Genomic DNA, 27,252 nt, shown 5'->3' with positions numbered 1-27,252 from the left:
GCAGTATGAACACGTGTGATATGTAAGGGTGGACAGGAATGATAAAGATGAGTGGCATCAGGAGTCATGTGAAGAGAAGCACCACAATCAAGAAGCCCAAGAGGACATGAACTACTTGGAGCAGAAGGAGAAACCTGAGCCGACCATGCATGGCTAGTGGAGTCTACTAGATGGGACTGCTGAAACTGCCAGAACATCGCCAACAACTGCTGATCAGCAGGAGACAACGAAGTAGAAGATGGTCGAGCAGGGGATGATAGAGAAGGAGAGACCTAGACAGAATGTGCCTGCTAGTGGGAGAGAGGCAGTGGTAGAAGAGGTGGTGAAGAAGCAATACGCGGAAGTCCACTCTGCTTCTTTCGACGATCACGCTCAAGATGACCAAACAAGCCACAGTAGTGACAAATCACAGTTCGTTTCAGCCTTGTAGACGAAGAAGCCCGAGATGAGACAGGAGGAGCCGGGGGTCTAGTAGATGAGGACAAAGAGATAGGAGAAAGACGAGAGAGAGCAAGAACACTATCTCCCCCTGTGAAGGAAGCCCAAAGATGGGTTTCCTTAGCACGAACAAAGGTGAAGGCGTCATCCAAAGAATAAACCGAGGGAGCATGCAGTAACTGAGCCCGAGTTTACTCAAACTCGGGACGAAGGCGCATAATGAACTCATATATACGTCATGTCTCATCATGGCTACGGCGACGTGAGCAAGACTTAGAACAAGTAAGGATCTGGGCAACATGAACAGCACAATAGGGAGGAGTCAACATCAATCTGACGCCATAAGGCACAATACCGACTATAGAACTGGGCGATAGTATCCTCCTCCTGCTGAAGACTAGTGAGAGCCTGGTATAAGGTGTAAAGTTGCGCCTGACTGGAACCACAGTAATGGCGCTCAAGATAGTCCTACATCACCCCAGCTGTGGGAAGATCAGCAATCTGAGTACGAATATCAAGAGTGACCGTTTGATAGATCATCATCTTGGCCGTAGAATCATCAGCAACCCATTTCTCAAACTGCTGCTCAAATGCTATAAGAAGAGTAGAAGCCTCGGTGGAGGGAATGATGTCAGGGAGAGTAGGAGCACTACATGTACCGTCAACGTGGCGAAGAACGCGGATGCTATTGAGAATACGCTTGATAGTGAGTCGCCAAGCGATGTAGTTGGTACCATCAAGCACTACATCTAAATGATGGAGATTGTTGTGACACATCTCAGGTAGCACCCCACTGAATCCATAAGCATCTATTTTTTTTAGTCACACATGCACAGTGCAATCACATCATTGTCTTTGCTTTTGAAGACAATGAAACTCTTCAGATTGTCTTCATATGTTTGGAAGATGGCCCAAAGTCTTTATTCTAGGGAATTGATAGAAAATGGTGAAGGTTGATTGGCTGGGCAGTGAGCAGCAATTTTCGGCGAGTGGTGTCGGCACGGTCAAGAGGGCGCAGCGAGCCGCGGCTAAGCGCTGCTGGGCGCGGCGGGGCGCGACTGGGCGCGAATGCAGGCCAGACTCGGCGTGGGGTAGGCCGGGGGCGACGCATGTGAGCCACAGGCGAGACTGGGGGCGTCGCGACGGCGGGCAAGGTTGGGGGCGGCGCGGTGGCGGGCGAAGCTAAGAGGCAGAGCAGAAGTTTGAATCTGGGGTTTTTTTTTGAATAAATAAATGAGTGAATGAAAAGATGAAGAAGAAAAGACTAGTGAAGGAGGAATGGCCGGAGAGGTGGCTGGAGAAAATGGCCGGAGAGGTGGCCGGAGAAGATGGCCGGAGATGGGTACCTAGTCTGATACCATGTTAGAAGATGGAAGAATGATAGAAGAGAAAAGAGGTAGATCAATGCTCATCTATTGCACACTAAACAAGTGTGATCATGGGGCTTTATATAGAAGCCATAGATACAAGTATACCCAATGTAGATACATACATACATACATACATACATACATCTAATATACATACATACATCTAACATCTTCTACATTGATTAGTCTGGTGCTATCAACCATAATAACACAACTAGTGCTTTTCCAAGTTTCACGAAAACTATTAAAAAACTTCTTTGTTTCCACAACATTCTTTGCTAGCAAGTACGCACAAGTTGCATAAAAATTAAGAGCATTATAACTAGCACCAATACTCGCCACCTCATCAATCATAGACTAAAAATATACTAAATTAACTACATTAATGGAAATATAAGCATCAATCATTGGCCTAGAGATGGCAAGGTCACATCTTTAAATGATTTTCTTCCTTCACAACATACTTTTAAGAGTTAGATGAGCTTTTGGATTTGTTCTTGGCATACAATAGTTACTAACACCCATGCATTTTTTTTTCTTGAGCCGCCACTAAGAATGCAACCCTTTTGTTAAGTCTTTCTCTCATAGAAATTCCCTTGACTTTAGATTTAGGAGGTGCAAAATGTGATGGAATTTCTTTTGCATGTAAAAGTGCTCATCATAATCTTTATAGTTTGAACCATAAGAATTTCATGTATCATTATTTTGAATGTAAATGATCTTTGAGTCTTTTTTTTTTAAATATTATTATCTTAAATGCTTCTTTGCATTTCATATTAAACATCAGCAGGTACTTTGTCATTTGCTTTAACCTCACCTTTAATCTTAGCTAGCTAAGTGTTAATTAAATCAATTTCTGCCACTCTTGCAAAGCATCTCTGCCTCTACAAACATGATAACTTTCCCTGCCACCTTGTTGAATATTTACTTTGCTTGTCAATTTTGATCAACTTACAATCTGAATAAGCTTGGTATGTCTTTCCTCTCTACGAACTTCTCTTTGGTGATGAATCTTGAGAAGAATTTGTTATTAATGTGAGGATTTGATGAATGTGTATCAATTGATGGTATGGTAGAAGAGACCATATTGATAATTCATCAATTTAACAAGTAAAACTCAAAAATAAAGATTAAATACTTGCAAAAGTACAATTTTAGTACAAGTACAATTTTAGTCGAACAGGAACAAAAGATAAATACTAATCTCTTTTGAAAGCTAATATTAAATGGCTTCAATCTCTTGTCTAACATAAATTTCATAGCTTTAATCAATGCCTAATCTTTTTAATTAAGGAATTTAAAAAGTAACGAGGATTGAAATCTGAATAAAATATTCAAAATTAGATATGTTCAAATACTCAATTGCGAAATTAATTTTATTTGAGAGTTAAGTGAGAGTAATGCTAAAGGTAGAGATAAAATTGGTTGCTAAAGAATTAAGCTATGCCAAAGAAGAAAAGAATAATGAGTTAGAACTTAAAATTGAAGAAGTGGGCTGTCATTTTATGGAGGAAGAAATCCAAGAGAAAAGAATAGCTAGCTTAATAGAGAAGTAACATACTTACAAAGAAAAATTAGAAGCTAAATGATTTAAAAAAAATGATATCAAATAGCTATTAAGGTTTGGCTATCTAGTCTAGAGTTGTTGTTGTTGTTGTTTTTCTTTTAAATTTATTTAAGATGAATAAACCACTTCAATTAAACGAAAAGGATCAACATAGATAGTCCACTAGATGTGGTACAACGACCAAGGATGGCCCTAAACAAAGACAATGTAACAACAAAAACCACAAGCTGCCACCCAGCCCAAAACACCAACAAAACACAAACTAGCCTGTGAAATGGTCTCTTGTCTCCTCGGCCGTCGTATCACCACTAATTTTCTCCGAGCGGTGGCCCATAAACTCCAGGTTGCGTCTGATAGAAGTGATGGAATCATCAAACTTCTCTCTTGATCCCTCGGTAGCTACTAAAAACCAAGAAAAGATCATGCGATTACATTTCAAAATAATAGCAAAGGCATGTACAACATTAGCATTGAATATGCGATCATTTCTAGCAAGCCATATATTCCAAACAAGTGCTTTCACAATCCACTCTCCCATCATCCTGAACGTCGGTCTTAAGAGAAATCTCCAAGTTCAGCAGATTTGACTCATAGACTGGGGTGGGTCAGGCAAATGAAACAATATAACAAAGTACTCCCAAATTTATCTAGCAAACGAACATTAAATAAAATGGTGGTCAACAGATTCGACCCCTTCATGACACATCACACAAGTCGCTGTCGAGAACTCGTTGCATCTACGTTTCTCCAAATTTTCGAGGGAAAGAATCTTATTCTTCCAAACCAGCCAATTGAACAGGTTAATCTTTTGCAAGCAATTACTGCCCCAGAACCAACTAGTGATTGGACATCGCATACCCCGTCATTGAGAAAGTTATAAGAAGACATAATCGAGAATGACCCATTTGTTGTGAGAGTCCACTACTTCTTGTCTCTCAAAACCCCTCCAGAGGAAGCAATACGCTCCTAAAAAGGTGCCATCTCTGGCTTTTTGATTAAAATAATAATTTTAAATTATTTACTGAAATATATATTTCTGTAATTATTTACGAAAATATGCATTTTTTATTTTTTTTAATATTTTTTTAAAGTTAAAGGTCTCACTTCTTTTTTTAATATTTAAATTTTATTTTTTTAAAAAAAAAACCAAGGGCCCCATTAGTTTTTTACTATTGAACTTTTATTTTTTTAAAATTGAGGTCCTGATAATTTTTTAATTAAAAAAATTACATTCAAGCCCTTATAATTTCCATTAATTTTTTTTATAACTTCTCAAGCGTACCCGAAAAAAAGAGCTTGACAAGTAAAAAAACCAAGTCCCTAAGTGTGCCATAATGAATTTGATTTTCACCAGAAACATAGGAGCCAAGTCTAGAGTATTTTAACTTCTTTTGTAAAAAAAAAATTTTGAAATTTCATTTATATATACCTTGCTTTTTTTTCTTTTTTTTTTTACTTTTAATTTAACTTCTTTTTTTTTTTGGCCACTTATAATATGGCAATACTCTATTACTCTTCATTTGATATTAAAAAATAAACTAAAAGGTAACTTAGTTGAAAAAACAAACTTTAACTTGTCTAGGTCATGGAAACCAAGAAAGCTCATCAATTTATTTAGGCCAAGTTGAATGGTTATTATCAAGTTAATGCTTTGAACCATTTAAAAAGTGAATTTACCTAATTTAAATCTCGGATCACAAAGTTGAACAATAGAACTATCGAGTTCGTATGAGGTTAATAACTATTCTTCAAGTTAAAAACAACAACAACAACAACAACAAATGGCTACATTAAATATAGGTTTTAATTGCTTATATTTTAAAATTTAATATACTCTCAAATTTTTCATTATTTTTTGAAAAACTAAAACACTATATTATGATATAATAAAAAGTACAATTAAATTGTAACAAAAAATTAATGAAAATTTACTGGATTTTTAAATATAAGTAATTTTAAAAGTTGATAGAATTTTTTATAAATTTAAGATAATAATTAAATTTAATTAATTTTTTCTTTTAATGTAAATAGGATCCGATAGTGCATTTGCTTAAAATCTTGACACCTTTTCTTCTTTTTACAATTTATTTTTGCAAAATCGAGAAGTTTGCACTTTTTCTATCAGTCCCTACTAATTTTTCATTTTCTTAAAGGTCTCTTTTTTATTGAGCTTTTTTATTCAATTAAGATTCCACAAACGGTGTGAAATATGGGGTTAAGTGACAGTAGAAATTACCAGAGTGCCCCCTGAGTGGAGAAACTTCTCTAGCCATGCGAAATAACTACCCTTCATCTTCTTTTTCTTTTGGTATAATTCTCTAAATAGTCCTTCTATTTTTTCAAACTTACCCTTTTAAGCCTTCTACTATGTTTAAATGAGTCATGTTAGTCCCCATATCAGTCCTTTTTTTTTATTGTTTAGGGTTTAAGGGGACTGATATGGCTAAATAAAAATTGTAGAGGGACTGAAAAGTTACAATTCAAAGTAAAAAGACTAAAATGATAAATTTAAAAAGTAGAGGGACTGTTAAAGGAATTATACCTTTTTTTCTTATTTATTCTTCTTCTTATTTATTCTTCTTCTTATTTATTATTTATTATTTATTCTTTTTCCTTCTTCTTTATTTATTATTTATTATTTATTATTTATTAATATTATTCTTATTTATTTATTTATTATTATTATTTATTTTTCTATGGGTAAAATCTTTATTTTAACATATAAATATTTCCGCAAATATAAATCCATAACATTGGAAACACATATACACATGAAAATAGAATGGTAAACTAGAAAATCGTATAGTACACAAATACAACTATAATTACACAGGAACAAACATAATTAAACATGAACAAACATAATTACTGTAATACCCTGAACCTGTGGATAACTGTTAGAAAATATACTCAGGGTATTACTATAGTGGTAGTAAGATTTTTCTACAGATTAATCTTGTTGAGAAACCCCAAGTGAAAAGAATAAGGACCTAAGTGTAAAAGTTTTTAAAAGATTTTGGGTTAAAGAATAAATGAAAAGGATGGACATGAAATGTTTATGGAAACCGAGGACTGAAAGGTAGGATGGAAGGGATCTTTTTAAAATGTTGTTTTATAATCCAGGGACCACTGGATAATTTGAAAGGACCTTTTGAGAATACTATTTCATAATTCAAGGATCATTTGGGAGTTTTTTTCAGGGACTGTTGTGTAAGAAATTATGTTTTGAGGGACTAAAATTGAATTTCGGCTGAAAAACTTAAGTTGGAGAAAAACTCTAGATTTTGATGGTTCATCTTCTTCTCCCTTCATCCGCTACGATGAACCCGAGAAGATGAAGAAATGGGAAGAAATTGGAGGTTTTAAGGAGAGGGACTTGGAGATCGTTGGAGTGAGCTCACGGGAGGGATGAGCTTGGCTTAGTAAGAGGCTTCCTTGTATTGTTTTTAGCATGTATATGTATGCATGTATATATATGTATTTATGGTTGGATTTGATGAAAAATGTTGATGAATTTGAAGAAATATTAATGAGAATGATGAGGGTGTTGTTTTGAGGATGAAATTTGTGTCGAAAAAAACCTTGTATCCATGATAAATCAAGGATGAGATTACGGAATTCATGTAGCAATTCATCGTAGCAATTCTCTGTAGCAACGAGATTAGGGTTTGGTTTGATTAATTAAGTTGATGATTATGATGATTAAGGTGTTAATGATGATGGTTGGATTGAAATTGGTTGGGTTTAGCCAAATTGATTTGGTTGAGTTGAATTGAATTGATTGAGTTGAGTTTGATTTGGTTTAACCAAGTTCATTTAATTGAATTGGAATTGGGTTTGGATGAGAATTGAAGTGGTTGGGTTTTAATTGAATTGATGCAGTGCAGGGTTTGATCAAATCGAGTTGAGTGTAGTTGGACTTGAATGGTTTTGGTTGAATTAAATTGGTTGAAGTTGATTTGGGTTTGGTTTGGATGTTGGGCTACGGGTTTTTGGGCGAACCAAGTTGGTTCAACAGAATTTGTATAAGAATTAAGTTGGTTCAAAGGCTGGTTGGTTTAATTAAACCCTGGTTCAGTGAATTTGAGTTTGGTTCAGTGAATTTGATCTTGGTTCAGTGGAATTGAGACTTTGGTTCGAGGTTGGTTCATAATAGTCTAGCCCAAATTGAGTTGGGCTTAATTGTAATTGGAGACCAATTTGGTTATCATAGGTCGAGGGTTTGAACCGATTGGAGTGAGTGGAGCAATTAGAGAGTCGGGTTATTGATTTCTTGTATTTTCTATTGGGATAAATTATATTTTTTTAGTTGTCGTATTTATTTATTTTTTTATTATGTTATCATGCTAGGTGTTGATTAGGGCTTGGGAGGAGTTCCGGGTCTAGCAAGGAACTCAAGGACACCAGGGTGAGTTGGTAGTGGCTATTATTTTTAAATAATTGATTAATTATTATTATTTTTGAAATAATTGTTTAATGGCTAGTATTTTTGGAAATAAATGTTTAAGTATTTCATTTTATCATGTTTGATTCCATATATAGTTGAAATATACGTATATTTGTTTGCCATTGATGTTCATGATAACCAGTATTGATACATTCGTTTTGTATAATTATACGTATTTGTGAATAGTAAAAAAATACATATATATGTGATTTAATTATTCGGTTCATGTATTTATTTTTTTGATGGGTATATATGCTTTGATTTGGAGTGATTTGCGAAAACCATGTGAGCATATTAAAAGATGTTTTATCGGCGTTGTTAATAGAATTGGTTTTCATTCTCGGTATAGGAATGGTATCAGTGAATCCGGGCTTTCTTGGTATTATGCATTATTATCGTTTGGCATTGGCTTTGTGGAAAAATAATGTTTATTTCCGTGATGTGAATACTTGTCCCGGAAAAAGGATCATGTGTTATGATTTATCTGAGATGGTATTATTCATGTATTTACTTGATGGTTTTGATGGTGACGGGCTAAGGCCCGACTCTGCGATAGTGGGTCCCCACGGGCCGACCTTTAGAGGTGGCGTGGTGGACTCGGGTATTGATTACTACGAGGGCCGTTCGGTGGGAGTGTAGAGCCACGATCGGATATTCATCGAGTGGCCGGGGTCACCGGCCGGTGAGCCGATGGGTCAGCGATGAGGACATGAGTTCCTTGACGGCTCGAACCTAGCCGCTGACCACGGCGAGGGTTTAGAGAGTTTTCTAGACCATGTTATCTTTGGGTGAGTGTTGGGTATTCTTTGTATTTTTGAATTTGAGATTTATGTTATTTTTTTGAATTGTGATGAGGCGGGTCTCACAAAAAAATTGTGTTTTCTGAGAAAAATCAAATTGATGTTGATTTATGTTGAATTTATGTTTCAAGAGTTCTTTAAAGATGTATTTTTGCTAGAATTACGGTATTTTGGAAAAAAATTGGAAAAATTATTTGAGCGAGTTGGTATTTATATATTTTATATATCATCGTATTTAAGTATTTGAAATTATTAAGCCACTACCGACCAATCGAATGTCTTTGTAGACTGCGGGGAGGCGGGACCCTTGATTGCACGATTGAGTATAGCGCTAGTCGGGGGTTGAGTCCGAGGATTGCGGTGGGTCCCCCTTCCTTTCTTTCTATTTATTGGTGTCGTGATCTTGTAGCGGTTGTACCCATAAATTTGAGTTATTGTATTCATGGTATTTATGTATTTGAACCTGTAGTTGGTGTAAAGTTATAAATTGTGATTTGTAGGTCTGATTTTGTTTAAAACAGGGTGTCAGCTTCCAGTTAAAAAGGAATTTTAACTGATGGGTGCCACATTTACCTCGGTAGAAGGGGTGGGTGTGACAATTACACATAAAGAAACATAAATACACAAGAACACTATATACTATACAAAAACATCTAACATTATATAGAAACACATGTTATTACATAGGAAACACATAAAGTATACATACACCTACATATAAACATACACGTAGACAGTACAAAACTTTAAAATAGGTAAAGTAACTGCATAAAGGATTTTTGATTTTTAGTCCGCAATGACTGCATTACAAAATTTATGATTATGTCCCATCTCCTGTAGAAGCACTTTTGGAACCATAGGTTAACAACACTGTTGTGATTGTCAACCACTTCGTAAGTGTTATCGATTAATCGGCCCACCTGCAAAAATCGACTATCTTCAACAATTTGTTCAAGCTTCTTGCGTATCTCAGGGCAAAGGTATGTATCCTACCTGGCCGACACTTCGTACCGCTCAGCTAGCATGTTCATAAGTTTAAACCTTCGCGTTAATATATGAGAAACCAATTAAAAGTTGGTAATGTATATAAACAATTAATGTTAGACACGAACCTATAATAATATATAGCAATGTACGATTTTACGCATTAACTATATTTACTACACAGGTAGTGATAATATTACACACGAATGTAATATCTTACACACAAACCTAAAATAATACACAAGAATATAATATTTTACACATTAACATTAGGTAGTATACAGGTATAAAAAGTATTACACATTAATAGTTTTGTCTACACATGACCGTCTAGTACTATACAGGAACAAATGGGTTTACATATCTACAAAAAATTTTTACATACTAACGTTTAATAAAACACATAAAAGCACTAAATTGTAGATTTAATCTAACCGTATAGAATCGACTATTCTCGTTACCGGTAGATATCTTGCCTCTTTGATCATTGAAAGACTCCGCTACATTCGAGTACATCTCGTACCACCGTATACCCTTGAACAAATTATGCCTAGACTGATGGCACAGACTACAATGTAAATCGTGAACATTGATACCATGTTCTCTTCCTCCTTAGGCAACCAGTAATACTGCACACCCCAACAGGAGGATGTTGGAAGAGAAAAGTCTCGACATCAACATTCATCCTGTCTGAGAAGGACTCCCTGAGAGGCAGTGCACAACACAAAATGCATAGAAACCATTAAACAATACACAGGAAAAACTAATAATACATATGAAGTAGTAATAATACCCAGGAAAAGTTAGTAATATACAGGAAATCTGTCTAATACACAGGAAATAGTAGAAATACACATGAACACAAATGAAAAAAAAAAACCAACATTAGCAGTTATTGTTATATTACGATGGGATGAAGGAGTCTGAGTTTCCGTTCGCGGACCCACTCACTTCCTCAATGGTGATGCCCACGAAAAATTTGTTGAAAGTATAGTATATATGACACATGCGTTGAAAGTCCACATCAGACTCAATTGGGTAAAGCGTTTTGTATGTGTCAGGCGTCACAACTTCACTTACTTGAGAAACGTCTTGTGTCCAACACTTACATATCTCACTCATGACTATCTCCCATAAGCTCAAGATGGTGAATTGAAGCACACATCCTTCTCCTTTGTATCACATCATGGCATAAAAAGTTTTTATTGATAATAAAACCTACATGAAATTTCAAAAAACCTACACAATAAAACATACGAAGGAGAATTCCACCCACAACCATGAAAAGGGTAAAAATAAGAAGAAGTAGAAGAACAAGAGGGGAAAAAAGAAGAACAAACTTACTTGTTCATAGTTTTCTCCACCAACTCAAAGCAAGAAGAAAATGATGTTGAAAAAATATGAGGAGAGGAAAAAAAGAAAAAGTATCTAACAATATTTAATGTGGCATGACAATATTTATTGTGATATGATCTGATAGGAAAAACTCCACTAACTTTTTCACTCAAAAGTAATGATCATTTCAAACTTTTTGCATGCCACTAAACTAACGAACTAAACGCCAAAGACTAAAAAGGATTTGAATGAAAAAGGAGGGATGTAATGGAATACTGAGAAGTCAGAGGAGCTGCGGTGGAAGTTTGAAACTTCCTAGGAGTTATAAGTAATTTTCCCTTTATTTTTTTATTTTTTTTAATACCATAAAATTTTCATAAATTTGGGAGTCAAAGAGTGGTGTCAGTTGCTGGTGAGCATCGGAGCTGACCTTGTTTTGAATCACTAGCACTCCCTAAACCCTCGCTTTGCTTCTCTTCGGAGATGGCGTGGGAGCTCATCCTGTGGCTCTTCTCCTTCGTCGTCGTCATCTCCCTCGTCGCATTGACTGCTTACCAGGTTCTCTTCCCCAAACCCTAGTCATTTCCCTGGTCATGTGCTATGTTTTGGGATGTTTTAATGTCAAAGTAGGGTTTGGCTCATTGTTATCATCTGGAAATTGGTTCAAACATCACCTGGATTGATGAATTGAAGTTTATTGAAATAAAGTTGGGAGTTTGTGTAATCAGTGGTGCTAAATAAGCTCATTTGTTTTCAAAATTGTCTCTGAGTTTTGTATTGATTGGTACTGGAGTTTGAATGCCATAGGAGTCCCTGATGTTTTGATTGGATAGTTTTTGTTTCTATTGTTAGGAAATTGGATACAAGAGTAGAGTTTGAATTTGATAATTGTTCAAATGAAATGATTGTGGCTTGGGAGTTCTTTATGCGAGACATGTGTATGGTGTAATCCAATTTTCTTAGCCGCCATTGTTTTTGCAACAAGCTAATTTGTCTTCAAAATTGCTTGTAAGGTTTGTATTGATTGTAGTTTGAATGTGACAGAAGTCCCTGATGTTTTGATTGAATGATTTTTGTTTGTATTGGTAGGAAATTGGATCCAGAAGTACAGTTTGAGTTTAATAATTTTTTAGGGAGAAATTATTGTGGTTTTATAGTCCTTTATGCCATACATATATATGGTGTAACCTGAACTTTCTTAGCAACCGTTATTTTTTGCAACTTCCAGTGGAAGGAAAAGTAGGTGTAAAATAACCAAGTAAAACCATTGTGTGTGACATTCACTGGGTATAAGAAAAGATACAGGTTTTTAATGCATTTCATTTAATTATTGGCAACAATGAACAAGTGTTTTTGTTATTATCTTCCTGGTAGTTTTGGTTATTTTCCCTTTTGTAGTAGCTGTTGTTAACTACATATTGAATATCTCAAATAGAAAAAAGCACAAAGCTTTCCTCTCTCTTTAAAATAATGAACATAGAAAGCAAGTTCTAGTTTGTACATTTGAAAGAAGATGTGTCACGAGTTTCTTTTAAGGTGCATCAAGTCTTCATGTGTTTAGCAACCATGTCGTTTCCAATCACCCATGATTGCTTCTCATTCCTTAAAGATATTCTGCTAATAGTGTGTGTGTGCGCGCGCACGCGTGCGCTGTGGAATATTTTAGCTTAAAAATATCTGATTTATCTTGTTTCTTTCCTTCGATTTCTGCTCTGTGATCATTAAGTTTTCTGTTTGCTGAACTTTGTTAACAGCTTATTTGCTTGTCTGACTTGGAGTTTGACTATATCAACCCATATGACACATCATCTCGTATCAATGCTGTCGTAATTCCAGAATTTGTGGTTCAAGGAACATTATGCACAATTTTTCTCCTGACATGGCATTGGTTTCCATTTCTAATGATGGCACCAGTCACTTACTACCATTTTAAGTTGTATGTACTATCTCCTATCCATTATATTCTGTATAATTTCTGCATTTATCTGTAGTAGCTTCGAAGGTGCTTCTTCTGGCACTTTTTATCCCATGAATTACATTTTTTTCTATTGTGCTTGACATCTTGTCAGTGGTTTAATTATGGTGTTCACAATTTGGTTTTCTTGTATGATAACACGTGGTAGAAGACAGAAATTTTGGTTTTAGTTAAAATTTTATTTGTACCACTTGAAGACAATTTTTTAATGATTTTGTAATAAACCTGCTTTCCTTCATGCCTGAATCTTAATTTGTGACGATCTTCTAATATTTTTCCTTCTACTTCTCCTTTTTAGCTTGGAAAGTTGCTTACTTTTAATTCTAGAGACACAATTCCTTTTTGAACATTTATATTCATCTACTTGTGGCCTTCATATCATGACATACCTTGCTATAAACTAGAACATGTGGTTTGGATGCAATTGCCTTAAAAGTACTGCCTTTTAGGTATTCATATCACTTAGAGAGGAAAATCTCTTTAGAGTAGACTTGTACTTTTTAGTAAATGCGATAGACAGAGATATTGCCAACACCACTGCATATGAACAATAACAACCTATAGGTGAAATGGTAGGCATGTTTCCAATATCCGTAAGGCCCTTAACATATAAATGGACAATCTGAACATATGCTCATTATGTAAAGTTTCAACACAATCATGATTTAGTTTCTGCTTCTTACATATTCAGGTGTCATATAGTATGCTAATATTCAACTTAATATTGTCTCAAGTGACTCGCATCTGAAAGCATTTAACTTCATCATTGCCATACATAGTTTTATTTTATTTTTTTCCTTCTATATATAGAAATGTGGATAAATAATTTTGTGGTGGAGGAGACTTGAAGCATACATTGTGTTGTCATACATTGTCTGATTATAGCAATAACGTGATGTTGATCCTTCTGCAGATTTACAAGTGGGAGACATCTGATTGATGTAACAGAGGTCTTCAGACAGCTAAATGGAGAGAAAAAGTACAGGATGATCAAGCTTGGCTTCTATTTCTGTTTATTCCTTATAGTAATTTACAGGTCTGATTCTATACCTTATGATATGTAAATAGTCTTGTTCATTGCTTATGCCTTATATGCAGCTGCCTTTTTATATATACAAATGGTTAATAGTGACAACCACAATAACTAGAGTTTTATCTGATTATTGGATTATCAGTCTCATAACATTATGTAATGAGTAATGAGAACCCTGGTATTGGGTTGATAGCTGGAAAACTAAAATTGTATCTGCTGGGAAGGATATCTTGTGACTTATCATACAAGTCAAGGTTATAAATGATAGTTAACCAGCCTCAAATCTTTGAAAAAGAATTTGCATTTCTCTTATATTTGATGTTGGGAAGCTCAAACAGCATACAAGATGAACCTTGTAGAAGCAATTGACCTGTAGGCCATAGGCTACGCAAACTAATATCATACTGTCACATTGCAGTATAAATTTTCATGCAAATTGCTTCCTTTCTGCTTTACCTAAATGATTTCCAATGAATGCATGCCTTCCTGATATAAAAAATGATGGTTTTATGCATATTATGTAACAATAAGCATTTTGCATAGCACTTTTTTCTTATAAGTTGTTATAAGTTTTCTAAATGCCTTATACTCGATTTGAAGAACTGCCCATGAAGGCCTCTTGTAATAAAAGAAATTGACAATCATGCAAATTATTTCTTCCCCACAGGCTGGTCATGACAGCGATTGTTGTATTGATTGATGAGGATGATCATCCACTGGATTCTGGGAGCTTTTGAAACATTTGACTGGGTTTGATATTTATCTCAGGTGATGTATAACTGCTCAACACAGTCTTCATTTATTTTTCCTTGAAAATAACATATTGGGCGCATTTATTGTTTAATCATGGAAAGAAATGGAAAGAAACTCTTTTTTTCTGCATTCTTTTATTTCCATAACTTTTTGCTTGCTGTATATTTTCACTTAATGATATGGCTGCTTTTTATGCACATTGGGTAGGTGGATAGTTATCTTGTGAATGCCATGTTATGATGAAACTCATCTTATCTTTAAGCTTTCATAGGAAAGAAAGCCGTGAGATTTGTCGTAAATCCTTAGAAGACCGATTGTTTATGCCAATTTGGGTGCATCTACAGATCTACTATAAAGTCTATTAGGGAAACTGTCACATATGGCATCAGCATTTATGCCGTTTAAGAAATCTAAAATCACAAATTACGTAAACATTGTGCTCCCTGTTCTGTGGCTATGTATATGTGAAGAATTTTGAGAGATGACTTATTTGGTGAGTACTTGGTGGTACTTTGGCATCTTATTTTGGTAGTCATTTCAAACATCTGAACAATGAACCAGAGGATTGCAAAAATAACAATAAAGTGGATGTAATAAGCATAGTAAAAATCAGTCATACAGATGTACAGAAATAAACAAGGTTACCTCAGGTCACTAACTTCACCAATCACATTCCAATATAAATCTTTGTTAAGGAATTTAAAACTCCAAAATGACAAGTTCTTCCTTATCCAGCATATTTTTGGCATGTGATTCACTTCTCTGGATCTCAGCATGCAATATCTTCCCCTCCTGATTTTGTTTTATGGTAATTTTGATCTTATCACTTTGCTTGAAAGTTGAAACTTTTAACATGCTGCATGCATCATTTTGCTAGTTTTGTTGACTCCTCTTTTGGTGTTAGTTACTAATTCAATAACCCGAGAATGTTGCTTGTGAAACTATATTAAACCTGTCATTATTTCACTCTTTTCCCTGGTGATGTTACTGTTTAGATTGTTTTAGTTATACAAGATTTAAGTAGCTAACATGATTTCAATTCAGGATACAACTGCATATGATTTCTCAGGTAGGTCTTGGCAACCCCGCAAAATCAACAAAACAAGTGCCCTAATGTTGGTTTGTACAACTATAACAATCTCACATGAATGATGAAACCAAATGGGTCAAGTTCACTTCTAAAGCCAAACCACAAGCACTTGTTTTTCTCTTCTGCAGACTCCCTATTTTGCCTAATCCTTCATCAAGAGGTCAGTGTGTTTTCATATAAAATCAGATTCTGGTGATGAAGCATTCTACTTCTGTAATATATTACACTGATAATTTCTGTATCACATCCATTGATCTCAAATTCAGTTTCCTGCTACTCCTTGTTGAACTTTTGAATTGTGAATTTACTTAGATTTGAGTTGTTGTATGTTCCCTGATTTCGGTCATATTTTATTTATAGCATCCTGCTCAACATCCTTGATTTCAGGTTAACAATTTTCTTTGTTCTTTGTTCTTTGTTTTAATGTCTTGGTTTCTCACAAACTTCAATATTATGACTTCCTTGATTGAAGGACAAAGAAACATGTTTTAAGGTTACGTGCCCCTTGTTATAGTATTCATTGTAATATTTATTTTATTAATTTTATATTAAGTTGGTCAAATTATAATATTTTAAAACGTTAGGTAGACAATAGGAAGATTTTCAGGGATATATGAATGAAATAATTATAACTTGTTAGTTTATTAGTTTGTTAGTTATATTAATTAATTAATTAATTAATTATAAGGGAGACAAAGGTTCTTTGGGCTGGTAGATTTCATAATCGCGCCTTTGTATTATTTGGGCTCCATAACGTGCGATGTGGGCCACGTGTCTCCTGCCAACGTGAACGGCCCATGTTCTTCCATGAGACCTGGTCCATGAGTTATATCTAACTATCTGAGATATCACCACGTGTACGCTTGGAAATGGATGGCACGTGATAGTGTTCTGACCACCGTTTTGTCTTTATCTGGCCAACCACACATATCTTCTTGCTAATTGCTATCACTCTGAATTTGGGGATAATTTTAGGTATAAATTACTTAAATGAAAATTTTGTTTCCCAAATGTTATATTCATTAGAAAAAAAGGAAAGTGTATATTATATATGTATGTATAGTTATCCTTGACCCATAATCCTTGACCCATAAAATGTGGTTCTTAGGGCTTTATAATGGGTAGTTTTTTTTTTACATATTAAAATTAAAATTCGAAATCACTTCTTTAAACATTCCATATTTTTACTGTTTATATTATTTTCGTCATTAAAAAAATTATATTATATTATTTTTTCATGTATATTAATAGGTGTTGATAAAATTTAAATTTAATTAACATTATTTTAAACAAACATTTAAGGTTAAAAATTATTTTTAAAATGATAATAAAACCATAAATACTAAATTAGGTGTTAGTTTGTTACAATTAAAAATGGTAGATAAACTCCAATAGTTTATTTGCGGTGTTATACAAACACATTTTGAAATGAAATAAAAATATTTGGTTATTTGTGTAGAGTGTTTATTTTGATAAGAATCTAAGATTGAATTCCAAAATTCACGTAACATAGATATATTGAGGTATTAACTCTATATTTATTCACGTTTCTGCCTATTTTTAAATGAGTATTAATCAATCATAATAAATAATAATAATAATAAATAAAAGTAAATTTATTTTTTAAAAATAATAATAATTTTTTAAATATTAACATAGAAGTCTATACAAATTTGGTTTTTATGAGCACATAGTGCAAATGGAAAGTAAATAGCAAGACAACTAGAGCTAGATATAGTGTTTCACTTAATAAAGAAATCTATGGTGGAGGATTTAAGAAGCTTGCATTGAAAAGCAAGTGACATAGAAATTAGTTTTCATGCCACCTCACAAGAGCAAGTGCTCATGTTACTTTTATGTCAGTCATTTATTGTGTGCTCATCTAATGTGCCTCTTTTACACTGACTCCAATTGTGACCCTAATGAATGCAATTTACCGTTTGGATAAAATAAATGACATCGTCAATTGAATTGATTGCTCTTCTTTATTTGGAGCATGCACTTATTCTTGCCATCACACTGGTTTCCCTCTCTTTTTCAAAATAATTTTTTTTTTAATGTTAAGTCACTCGCTTCCGCTTCTAGTGATTAATGATATTAAAAATAAATTTTTTATTTAACATGCATGAATAAAATATTAAAAATTTAAATTTTTATTAAAAGAATTAATTTATGAGTGATATCACAATCCACTCATGCACTATAATGACAAATACTTATTCTTTGAAAAAAAAAAAAAATACTTATTGGAAGTTTTATCATGCAATTCCTTTGATATTTCTTTTATATTTTTTTAGTTTTTTTTATTTTTGATTACTTTTAATTTTTATTAATTTAGTTATTTTTATCATTTTAAATTTTAAATACAATAGTTTAATAAGTAGTACTTTTTAAGCATACAAATTTTTTGAGAGATTTTCCTTTTTTTTTTTAATGGAATTGGAAGACGTTACTTTCCTCTATTTTGAAAAATGTACTTTATGAGCCACAAATTTAAAACAATATTATATATTTATGGATGCAAGCACTGTTTATCCTGCATCCTTCGTTACAGCTTCAAGAAAGGGACGTGTGTCCACTGTGACTTAACGAGCCACATGGTCCTTATTTGATTGAGTATAACCATATTTTTATATGTTATAATTTATTTATTTATTTATTTTAATAGTGAATTATATCCATCACTAGATTTGTGGATTATGAGAATTGAATACACAAACATTATGAATGAGTTATGTAACTTTAGTCAGATAAACATAATATCTTTATGGTTAGGTATAAACATTCAAAAATAAATATATCTTAAAATTAATTAATTAATTAATAATGTTACAAAGAGTTAGGTATGTTAACTTGATTACAACCAACAAAACTATATATATATATCATGGGTTGGAGTTAGCATGATGAGGAGATGCTGAATTCCATTTTAGAACTCATTGTTTTCTTTAAAAACAAGAAAAATCGACTGTAAAGTGCAAAAAGTGGTTATTTAAATAATTTTTTTATTAAAAAAATCAACAACTTTTGGATGCTATTATTCTTTAGTAAAACGAAAATAATAATAATAATCCAAAAATATTCTACAACATGCTTATATAAAAATAGTATGTTCACAAGGCATATCCCATGATGATAATTATTTAAAAATATCTCATTCATTAAATAAATTGAGTCAACACTAATCTTCAAACAAACAAAATAACCAGAAAGAAAAATCTCACAAAAAAAAAAATACAGAAAATTTCAATCATGAAATAAACTTAAATTAAAAGTTTTCTTTAATAATAAAAAAAGAGGAGATATTTAAACCTTAATATACTAAGGTCCCTAATTTTCATAATTATCCATAAGTCAAGGGGTCTTAATGAAAAAGGATTCATTTAGCCCGCCACCCTCTAGGTCAAAATCGTAATAACACCACATAGCAAGGGCAAAATCGTCAATACATTGTCTATAAATACCACTCACACAGTCACACTTCACTGAGCCCCTCTCTCACCATCTCTTCTCTCTCATTCTCATGGCGTCGCCGCTCTATCTACTCCTCCTTTTCATCGCCTTCGCCGTTGCCGCCGCCGAGGGCGGCGCCACCGTGTGCAACCCCGCCGATAGGGCGGCGTTGATGTCTATCCGAGACGCGCTCACAGAGCCCTATCTCGGCATCTTCGCTTCCTGGACCGGCGACAACTGCTGCAATCGCTGGTACGGCGTCAGCTGCGACCCCACCACCGGCCGCGTCGCCGACCTCTCACTCCGCGGCGAGTCCGAAGACCCTCTCCTCACCCGCTCCGGCCGCTCCGGCCTCATGTCCGGCCGGATCTCCCCATCCGTTTGCCTCCTCACCCATCTCTCAACCCTAATCTTCGCCGATTGGAAACAGATCTCTGGCCCTATCCCTTCCTGCATCCCCTCCTCTCTCCCCTCCCTCCGCGTTCTCGATCTCGTCGGCAACCGTCTCTCCGGCCCGATCCCCTCCGACATCGGCCACCTCTCCCGTCTCACCGTCCTCAATGTTGCCGATAACCAGATCTCAGGTCAGATCCCCTCTTCTCTCCCCTCCCTTTCATCTCTAATGCATCTCGATCTCTCGGCCAACAAGATCTCCGGCTCGATCCCCCAAAACTTCGGCAATCTCCGCATGCTCAGCCGTGCTCTCCTCTCCCGCAACACCCTCTCCGGCTCAATCCCCTCATCGATCGGCTCCATGCCCCGTCTCGCCGACCTCGATCTCTCCAACAACCAGCTCTCTGGTCCCATCCCTTCCACCCTCGGCTCCGTTCCCGTTCTCTCCTCCCTCTACCTCGACGTCAACCACCTCTCCGGCCCCATTCCCGCAGCCATGCTCTCCAGCCACGGCCTCGGAATCCTCAACCTCAGCCGCAACGCCATCTCCGGCGAGATCCCCGACGTCTTCGGCGATCGCTCATACTTCACCGCCCTAGATTTGTCGTTTAATGATCTCAAAGGTCACGTGCCTCGCACGCTCTCCTCTGCTGCTTACGTGGGTCATCTGGATCTCAGCCACAACCATCTCTGCGGCCCGATCCCTAACGGATCACCGTTCGATCATCTCGAAGCCACCTCGTTTGCTGCCAACGATTGCCTCTGCGGCTCCCCACTCCCCGCCTGCCACTGATCCTCGCCTTCCGATTTCCTAATCGGACGGTTGTCAGGCTTTATACTGTGTATGTTGTTTTGTTGTGGTGTTAAGAGGTTTGCATGCACGACGTGAAGATCACGTGAGGGTATAGAGAGGGGTTGTTAAAGTTAATTACATACATTTTTATTAGTTTCTGAATTAATTATTTAATTAATTACTTTTACGTGTGTGAACTGGATAATAATAATAATAATAATAATATAATAAAAAGAAATAAATAAACTTTTAATTAAGAAACACATGGGCCGGTCAGTGTTTGGGCCCATGTTGTCGGCTTTTAGTACAGTACGCATAAGATAAAGGCCGAGGGAAAAGCTGCTCAAAGGCCTGGCCGGTGAAAAGCTTGCGGCACGTGCGATCAGTGTGTATGCTGACGTGGGACCGGGTCCACTCCGGCTTAAAGCACTGCGGGCATGATAATTGTAATATCATTTCCAAATATTTTTTCAGAAAGCTAAGAAAATTAAAATATTAAAATTAATAATTAAATAAGACGATTTTTTTTTTTATCTTTCATATTATTTTATATACTAGGTCCCAAAAAAGTATTCTTCCTTAAAAATTATTATTTTTAAATAATTAAAATTTTTTTAACATAAATAAGAGATATGGATAAGGCGTGTTGGAAACTTGAAAACTTGAAACTCGACGCAGCTATTAATCGTAATCGTCCATATTCTCCGAGATAATCACCAAATCACAGATCCTCCAAAGAAAAGAAGAGGACAAATAATCCCAGTAGTCAACACCCGATAAATTCAAATCCAAATCTCGGGAACGATCACCAAATGGCATCTCTCCCACTTCTCCTCTTCCTCTTGCTAACCATCATCATCGCCGTCACCCAATCCAACGGCTCCCACGTCTCCGTCACCACCTTCGGCGCCATCGGCGACGGCCACCACTACGACACTACATCAATCCAGCACGCCATCGACGCCTGCGCCTCCTCCGGCGGCGGCCGCGTCCGATTCCCCGCCGGAGGGAAGTATCTAACGGCGACGATCTTCTTGCGATCCGGCGTCGTCCTCGAGATCGAGAAAGGAGCTCAAATCCTCGGCGGGCCGAGACAAGAGGATTACCCAAAAGAGTCGGCGAGGTGGTATGTTGTGCTGGCGGAGAAGGTTAAGGGGGCTGGGATCACTGGAGGAGGTGAGATCAACGGTCAGGGATGGAAGTTCATAGTGAGACCAGATCCCAGGAAGAACATAATGGTGAGCTGGAATTCAACTGGGGATTGCTTGGGCGATGAGTGCCGGCCTAGGTTAGTCGGGTTCATTGACTCGACCGATGTTCGGGTCTGGAATGTCACGCTGAACCAACCCGCTTATTGGTGGTATACATTACTTTACCCCTTCTATTTTTATTTATTATTTTTATTATATATACAGGGTTTAAATAATCTATGTACTTAAGGAGATAACAGTTCACCAGAGAAGTTTTTTTTGTTGGTACTAAATATTGATAAAGATACTGTGTAAATTTATTATGCATAATTATTGTATGATTTTTTTACTGTACTATTTAATATTATTTATGAATAAATTGCGGCCATTAGAATTTAATTCAATGTCAGATTTGAAATCTATGGCCGTTTCTAGCTGATGAGTCATTTACTGTTATATATACATATATAATATTTATATTATATATATTGAGATATTCCTCTATATTATTTGCTTATAAGAGAAAGACATAAATATTTATATTATGGCAGCTTGCATTTAGTTAGATGCAGTAATTCAGTGGTTGAAGATGTGAGAATTTATGGGGATTTCAACACGCCAAACAATGATGGAATTGATATAGAGGATTCAAACCACACAATGATAACAAGGTGCCACATTGACACTGGAGATGATGCAATTTGTCCCAAATCCTCAACTGGACCAGTTTACAACTTGACTGCAACTGACTCTTGGATCAGGACCAAGTCTTGTGCTATCAAGTTTGGGAGTGCTAGTTTCTTTGATTTCAGCAAGCACTACTACAATAACATCACCATTTTTGAGTCACATAGAGGCCTTGGCATGCAGATCCGTGATGGAGGTTTTTCTTCTCAACTTAATTAAACTTCCATTTATATATATGTATATATATATATATATATATATATATAGGTGTGGAATTAATATTTTAAAATACCCGTGTCTGCACCATACCTAGCTAATGTTGAACATGAACACTTTATACCGGTGATTTGGTGTTAATAGATTAAGAAATTGTTGATATTTATTTCTTCTAGTGAATAAATAAATGATTATATTTTAATTTATGTGTAGGAAATGTGAGTGATGTTACATTCTCAAACATGAAAATAAGCACAAGGTATTATGATCCATTATGGTGGGGAAGAGCGGAGCCAATATACATAACAAGCTGTGCAAGAGACTCTTCATCAAAAGCTGGTTTCATATCCAACATTAACTTTGTGAACATCTCCTCTGTTTCTGAGAATGGAGTCTTTTTATCTGGCTCCAAACATGCTCTTCTTAGCAACCTTAACTTCATTAATATTGAGTTGGTGTACAAAAGATGGAGCAATTACTCTGGAGGGCTGTATGATTATAGGCCTGGATGTCAAGGACTTGTGAAGCATAATACTGCAGGGATGATGATGGAGTACATCTCTGGGTTGCAGATCAAGAATGTGAGTATGAGATGGTTTGGGAGTGGTTTCAAAGGGTGGAATGATCCTTTGGAGTTCAAAGCTTCATCTGTTGATAAGATTTCTTTTCATGATTGGTCTTCTGATGTCTTGTGATTTGTTCTCTTTTGGTTTCTTTCATGATTTCATCATCTCTTTATTGTGAATAAGATTATAACTTTATTGTATCATTGGTGTCATTCAATAATAAAGCTGATAAACAACATGTTTATTCTTTGAAATCTTTTGTACTATTTGTATTGTGTTTAATAGAAAAAGTATTAGTCAAGCTGGTTTGAATGTTTTAACTTCTAGTCCAGAGAAAATTTTCAGCACTAATTGGTAATGGCTTCCTTGGAGCCATTTATACCTCTTCTATTCTTCTCAACAATTTAATGCAGCGTTTGTTTATAATGTGGAGAATGAACTCTGTTTCAGAGACCTTAAACAAATGTTTACTATGAGCCGTAACTTTATAATCTGGGATCCCAACTCTCAAACCAAAATTTTCAATAGACTATAGACATTGGCAAACATAAACCAGGAAATGCTTTTAATTTATGTTGTTCCCCATTGTTAGTAGGCTTGGAATTAGAACCATAAATCGGAAATCAAGAATTCTATTGTTTAGTGGTTATATGTACTATTTTTTATCAAGAAAATTAATTTAAAATGAATTAAAAATAAGTGACTATTCAATCATGAGGTCTCACTGGTCAAGAGGACGAATACCACATTTTCCTTCCAATGTTCACATGGTGAGAAAGATGAATAGTACCATGACTTAACATTTAATGTATTTCACTTTTAGTCATTCAAAAATATATGTACAACAGTGTATTTTTCTTGGCATTTATAAGCTACTTTAGTATTTAAGAACTTTTTAAAAAAATAATAGATTTTTTGGTCACTTACAAATTTGCAAGTATCTTGTGATTAATTGTAATTATGAGGACGCTAATAAGTTCTTATTGATATTTATTTCAATATTTAAAATTTTAAAAAATTTGTATTATTTGGTTCATAAATTATATAAAGATTTTCTGGATCCGCCTAGCACTAAAACATACTTAGGATGCTAAGCTCTTGATTTACCCTTAAGCCCATCTCCTTTGTCAGCATGCTCTGGGTGTTTAGCTAAAGTGATGAATTCCCGGAGGAAATTCTGGGTTACATCACATCCATGTCTTCATTTGTCCAAGCCTTTAACTCCAATGTTCTCCTTCTTCCCCATCTTCTCTATCTTCTTCATTTGCTTCTTCATTCTCATTGTCTTGTCAGTGAGGTTGCTAGTTGGGAGGTTTTTGGAGTTTGGATTTTCAGTTGGGTTCTCTTTTCACCTCTCTCTTTTCCGGCCATCAAAGTAAGCCCCTAATCAAGCTTGGTTAAAATTCTTTTAGTTGTGTTGTATTTGGTAACTAAAACTATTGACTCTTCTTCTTTTTCCTTTTATTTGCTTGCCATGATTTGTTTTGTTTTGTTTTGTTTTTTTTTTGCTTCTGAAAAAAAGAGCCCATCGGCTATTTATTAATAAAAAGAACAAACAAAATACTCCTTCCGTTCATTTTTATCTGTCATAAACCCATGTTCCTTTTTATTTTTTAACGTCAAGAAACATTTATTATTTTTTTTTTTCCAAAATTACCCTAATACTCTATTCAATTCTTTTCTTGAAATTTAATATGAGAGATAAATGTGAATATATAAATTAGGGGTAATTTTGGAAAGATAACTATTTTTTTTTTAAATTATGTGAAATAATTAACTTTCTTGATATGTGAGATTCGGTTATTCACGACAGATAAAAAAGAACGGAGGGAGTACAAAGGAAGAGAGGATCTAACAAAATAACAACATATAGCACATAAACAAAGAAATTAAAAGAAAAACCCAGAGCCACAAAAGCTTTTCATGATCCAATTGGGAATGTCATGACCCTAGAAATACAAAGTTAAAGCATGTAAATTAACACCATGAACAGCTAGTGATGCACTCTCCGCAAGTGAATTGGTCACATACAAGTAATACAATGGTACTCTGTGAAAGGTAGGATTGTCGAACCACATAGACTGGACTTAAAATACTAATTCTTCTTCTAATCTCTAGTTAAGCAAGAATTGGGTTTGGTTTAAAGAAAGAAAATATAACAAGGAAAAAATAGGTGAAACTATCAGGCAGATTAGGATCTAGGTTTCAACAGCAAGAGAGCAATGCCCGAAACTATTCCTATGAGCTAGAAGGGGGGCAAGGACCAATATTTGGCCCGACTCGCCCTGGCCCGGGAAAACCTGCTAGATCAGCTAACCTGGCAGGTCGGGTCAGCAACCCGGGCTTGCACTGTAGCAGATCTAGTTACGGATCAAGGGTTTTTGAACCTGTGACCGGTGGGTTGACCCGCCGGGTTGGAATTTTTTTAATAATGTTATTATTATTACTAAATGCATGTTGTTCATGGGATTTGAACCCATGACCATAACATTGGAGAGCAAAATTATAACCACTTGAGCTACAACTTATTATTTATATTTATTGGAAAAGACCATATATAGATAGATGTAGGATATGGATCAAAATATTTTACATAAATATTTAATTTATAAAAAATTAAGAGACCGTATCATAAATTAAAAAACTTTATAAATCAATCTGTAAAATATCAAAGTATCAAACAATAAATTTTCATAAATATTTTAAAAAATAATTATTTTGTCAATCGTGTTTTAGCTTATAAGCACTGAGTCCCTACACATGCACACTCTTAAATTCTCTTAAATATGAGCACTCTTATTTGTTACACATATATATATTATATTATTTTTTTTAAATTTATAAAATAAAAAATAAAAAAATAAAAAAATAAAAATTTGTTTTTAAATTATGTATATCAATTTATAAAAAAATATATTAGTAAAAAAGAAATATCTTTGAATAATGGTTAACAATATATTTTTTTGGTTAGAACTTTTTTTCAATGACAACATAATGAGCATAATAATAATAACTCTATAGTTCGAGACCAAAGTGAAATTTGGGAGCCAAGTTAGCCAACCCTAATTGTAATAAATAAATAAGTTGATAACTTCAATTAAAATAAGAATACTACTTGATATGTAATTTTTGCTGCATTTAAAAAGGTTTGCTAATAATTTAATTTGATAGTTAAACAAATTAAAATGTAACTTTTTTATCCTTTTTAAAATTATTTTGATATGTGTCAAAATTTTTTAAGTTATTATAAATTATTTAAATTTTTTTTGTTGTTTGGGATTAAATTTTTTTAAAATATTTTTTTTTTGTTAACTTCTTTATATTCATTTTTGGTTTATAGTTAAACAAGAAAGATTTGTAGGTCAATTGATTAATGTGATAATCCCTATGGTTGTTGTCCTTGGTTTGAATCCCATCCATGACACCGGTTTTTGAAAGTTTAACAACTTAATTTGTAAATGAAATATTTTAATTTAATAATAAAGTATTATTTAACATAATAAAAATTGTAAAACCCTGCATGTCCAAACAGGCTTGGCCGGGACCGACGGTTTCCATGATAAGCCGGGCTGGGTCTGGTTCATTTTGTGAGTGAAACGGACCCGACGGTTCTGCCAGGTCAACTCAACCTGGCGGGTTTTCCTTGTAGCAAGGGCCAGTTTCGGGTCTTGCTTCTAGTGAATCGGACTTGGCGGGTTGGGCTCGGTTAATCGACTCGTGCCCATCTTTACTATGAGCTATAGTATGCTAACTTGCTTCTAATGCCTACCAGATACATTCTACGGTTCTTGTGTGTGCTCACAAGTAATGTCATATCTATGGTTTTCAAATATACCAAGTTTTGCTAAGGTAACTGTGGTTTCATACACATCGAGTTTTACAATCACATAGGGCAACTACAACTATGACAATCTACACACCAAGTTTTACCTAAGCAACTGTGCAAATCAAACACATCAAGTTATGCAACACAAGATTGAACAAGAGAAACCAATAGAACTCCATAAAACATTAAAATCAAGTAGTCAAAGCATATAAAGCATCATATCTCAACATTTTGGGGCTCCGTGGACGATTAGCCCCTCATGGATGGGTACAACATGGAAGAAACAGATAAAAAATTTAAGGAAGATTTAAGAAAAGAAGACATGACTCCTTTTTT

The 27,252-nt window shown here is 34.9% G+C and overlaps 3 protein-coding genes across 4 annotated transcripts; all 3 read left to right on the top strand.

Moving 5' to 3' along the window:
• Nucleotides 1-11,346: 11,346 nt before the first annotated feature.
• Nucleotides 11,347-16,119, top strand: LOC120266501 (protein cornichon homolog 1-like). Of its 2 annotated transcripts, none has more exons than XM_039274134.1 (5): nucleotides 11,347-11,499; nucleotides 12,696-12,877; nucleotides 13,830-13,952; nucleotides 14,617-14,717; nucleotides 15,772-16,119. In XM_039274134.1, exons 1-4 carry the CDS (start codon nucleotides 11,425-11,427, stop codon nucleotides 14,684-14,686), a joined length of 450 nt encoding a protein of 149 aa, XP_039130068.1. In that variant the 5' UTR covers nucleotides 11,347-11,424; the 3' UTR covers nucleotides 14,687-14,717; nucleotides 15,772-16,119. The 2 variants fall into 2 exon arrangements, with proteins under 2 accessions (XP_039130068.1, XP_039130067.1); XM_039274133.1 differs by having other exon boundaries at nucleotides 15,747-16,119.
• Nucleotides 16,120-19,264: 3,145 nt separating this feature from the next.
• Nucleotides 19,265-20,605, top strand: LOC120266432 (DNA damage-repair/toleration protein DRT100-like). The gene has a single exon (XM_039274058.1). The coding sequence runs from the start codon at nucleotides 19,316-19,318 to the stop codon at nucleotides 20,429-20,431; it is 1,116 nt and encodes a 371-aa protein (XP_039129992.1). The 5' UTR covers nucleotides 19,265-19,315; the 3' UTR covers nucleotides 20,432-20,605.
• Nucleotides 20,606-21,110: 505 nt separating this feature from the next.
• LOC120266554 (probable polygalacturonase) lies at nucleotides 21,111-23,344 on the top strand. The gene is made up of 3 exons (XM_039274194.1): nucleotides 21,111-21,791; nucleotides 22,173-22,504; nucleotides 22,738-23,344. Exons 1-3 carry the CDS (start codon nucleotides 21,244-21,246, stop codon nucleotides 23,217-23,219), a joined length of 1,362 nt encoding a protein of 453 aa, XP_039130128.1. The 5' UTR covers nucleotides 21,111-21,243; the 3' UTR covers nucleotides 23,220-23,344.
• The last annotated feature ends 3,908 nt before the right edge of the window (nucleotides 23,345-27,252 follow it).

Source organism: Dioscorea cayenensis, chromosome 8, assembly GCF_009730915.1.
Source record: "Dioscorea cayenensis subsp. rotundata cultivar TDr96_F1 chromosome 8, TDr96_F1_v2_PseudoChromosome.rev07_lg8_w22 25.fasta, whole genome shotgun sequence".
Taxonomy (NCBI): Eukaryota; Viridiplantae; Streptophyta; class Magnoliopsida; order Dioscoreales; family Dioscoreaceae; genus Dioscorea; species Dioscorea cayenensis.
This window is presented reverse-complemented; position numbering and strand designations above follow the sequence as displayed.

Bases quoted from the DNA above. Each gene is read 5' to 3' on its own strand.
- LOC120266432 (XM_039274058.1), top strand. From the start codon at position 19,316: ATGGCGTCGCCGCTCTATCTACTCCTCCTTTTCATCGCCTTCGCCGTT.
- LOC120266554 (XM_039274194.1), top strand. From the start codon at position 21,244: ATGGCATCTCTCCCACTTCTCCTCTTCCTCTTGCTAACCATCATCATC. The intron at 21,792-22,172 runs GTATACATTACT...ATATTATGGCAG, and splicing joins AACCAACCCGCTTATTGGTG to CTTGCATTTAGTTAGATGCA. The intron at 22,505-22,737 runs GTTTTTCTTCTC...ATTTATGTGTAG, and splicing joins CATGCAGATCCGTGATGGAG to GAAATGTGAGTGATGTTACA.
- LOC120266501 (XM_039274134.1), top strand. From the start codon at position 11,425: ATGGCGTGGGAGCTCATCCTGTGGCTCTTCTCCTTCGTCGTCGTCATC. The intron at 11,500-12,695 runs GTTCTCTTCCCC...CTTTGTTAACAG, and splicing joins TCGCATTGACTGCTTACCAG to CTTATTTGCTTGTCTGACTT. The intron at 13,953-14,616 runs GTCTGATTCTAT...TCTTCCCCACAG, and splicing joins TTCCTTATAGTAATTTACAG to GCTGGTCATGACAGCGATTG.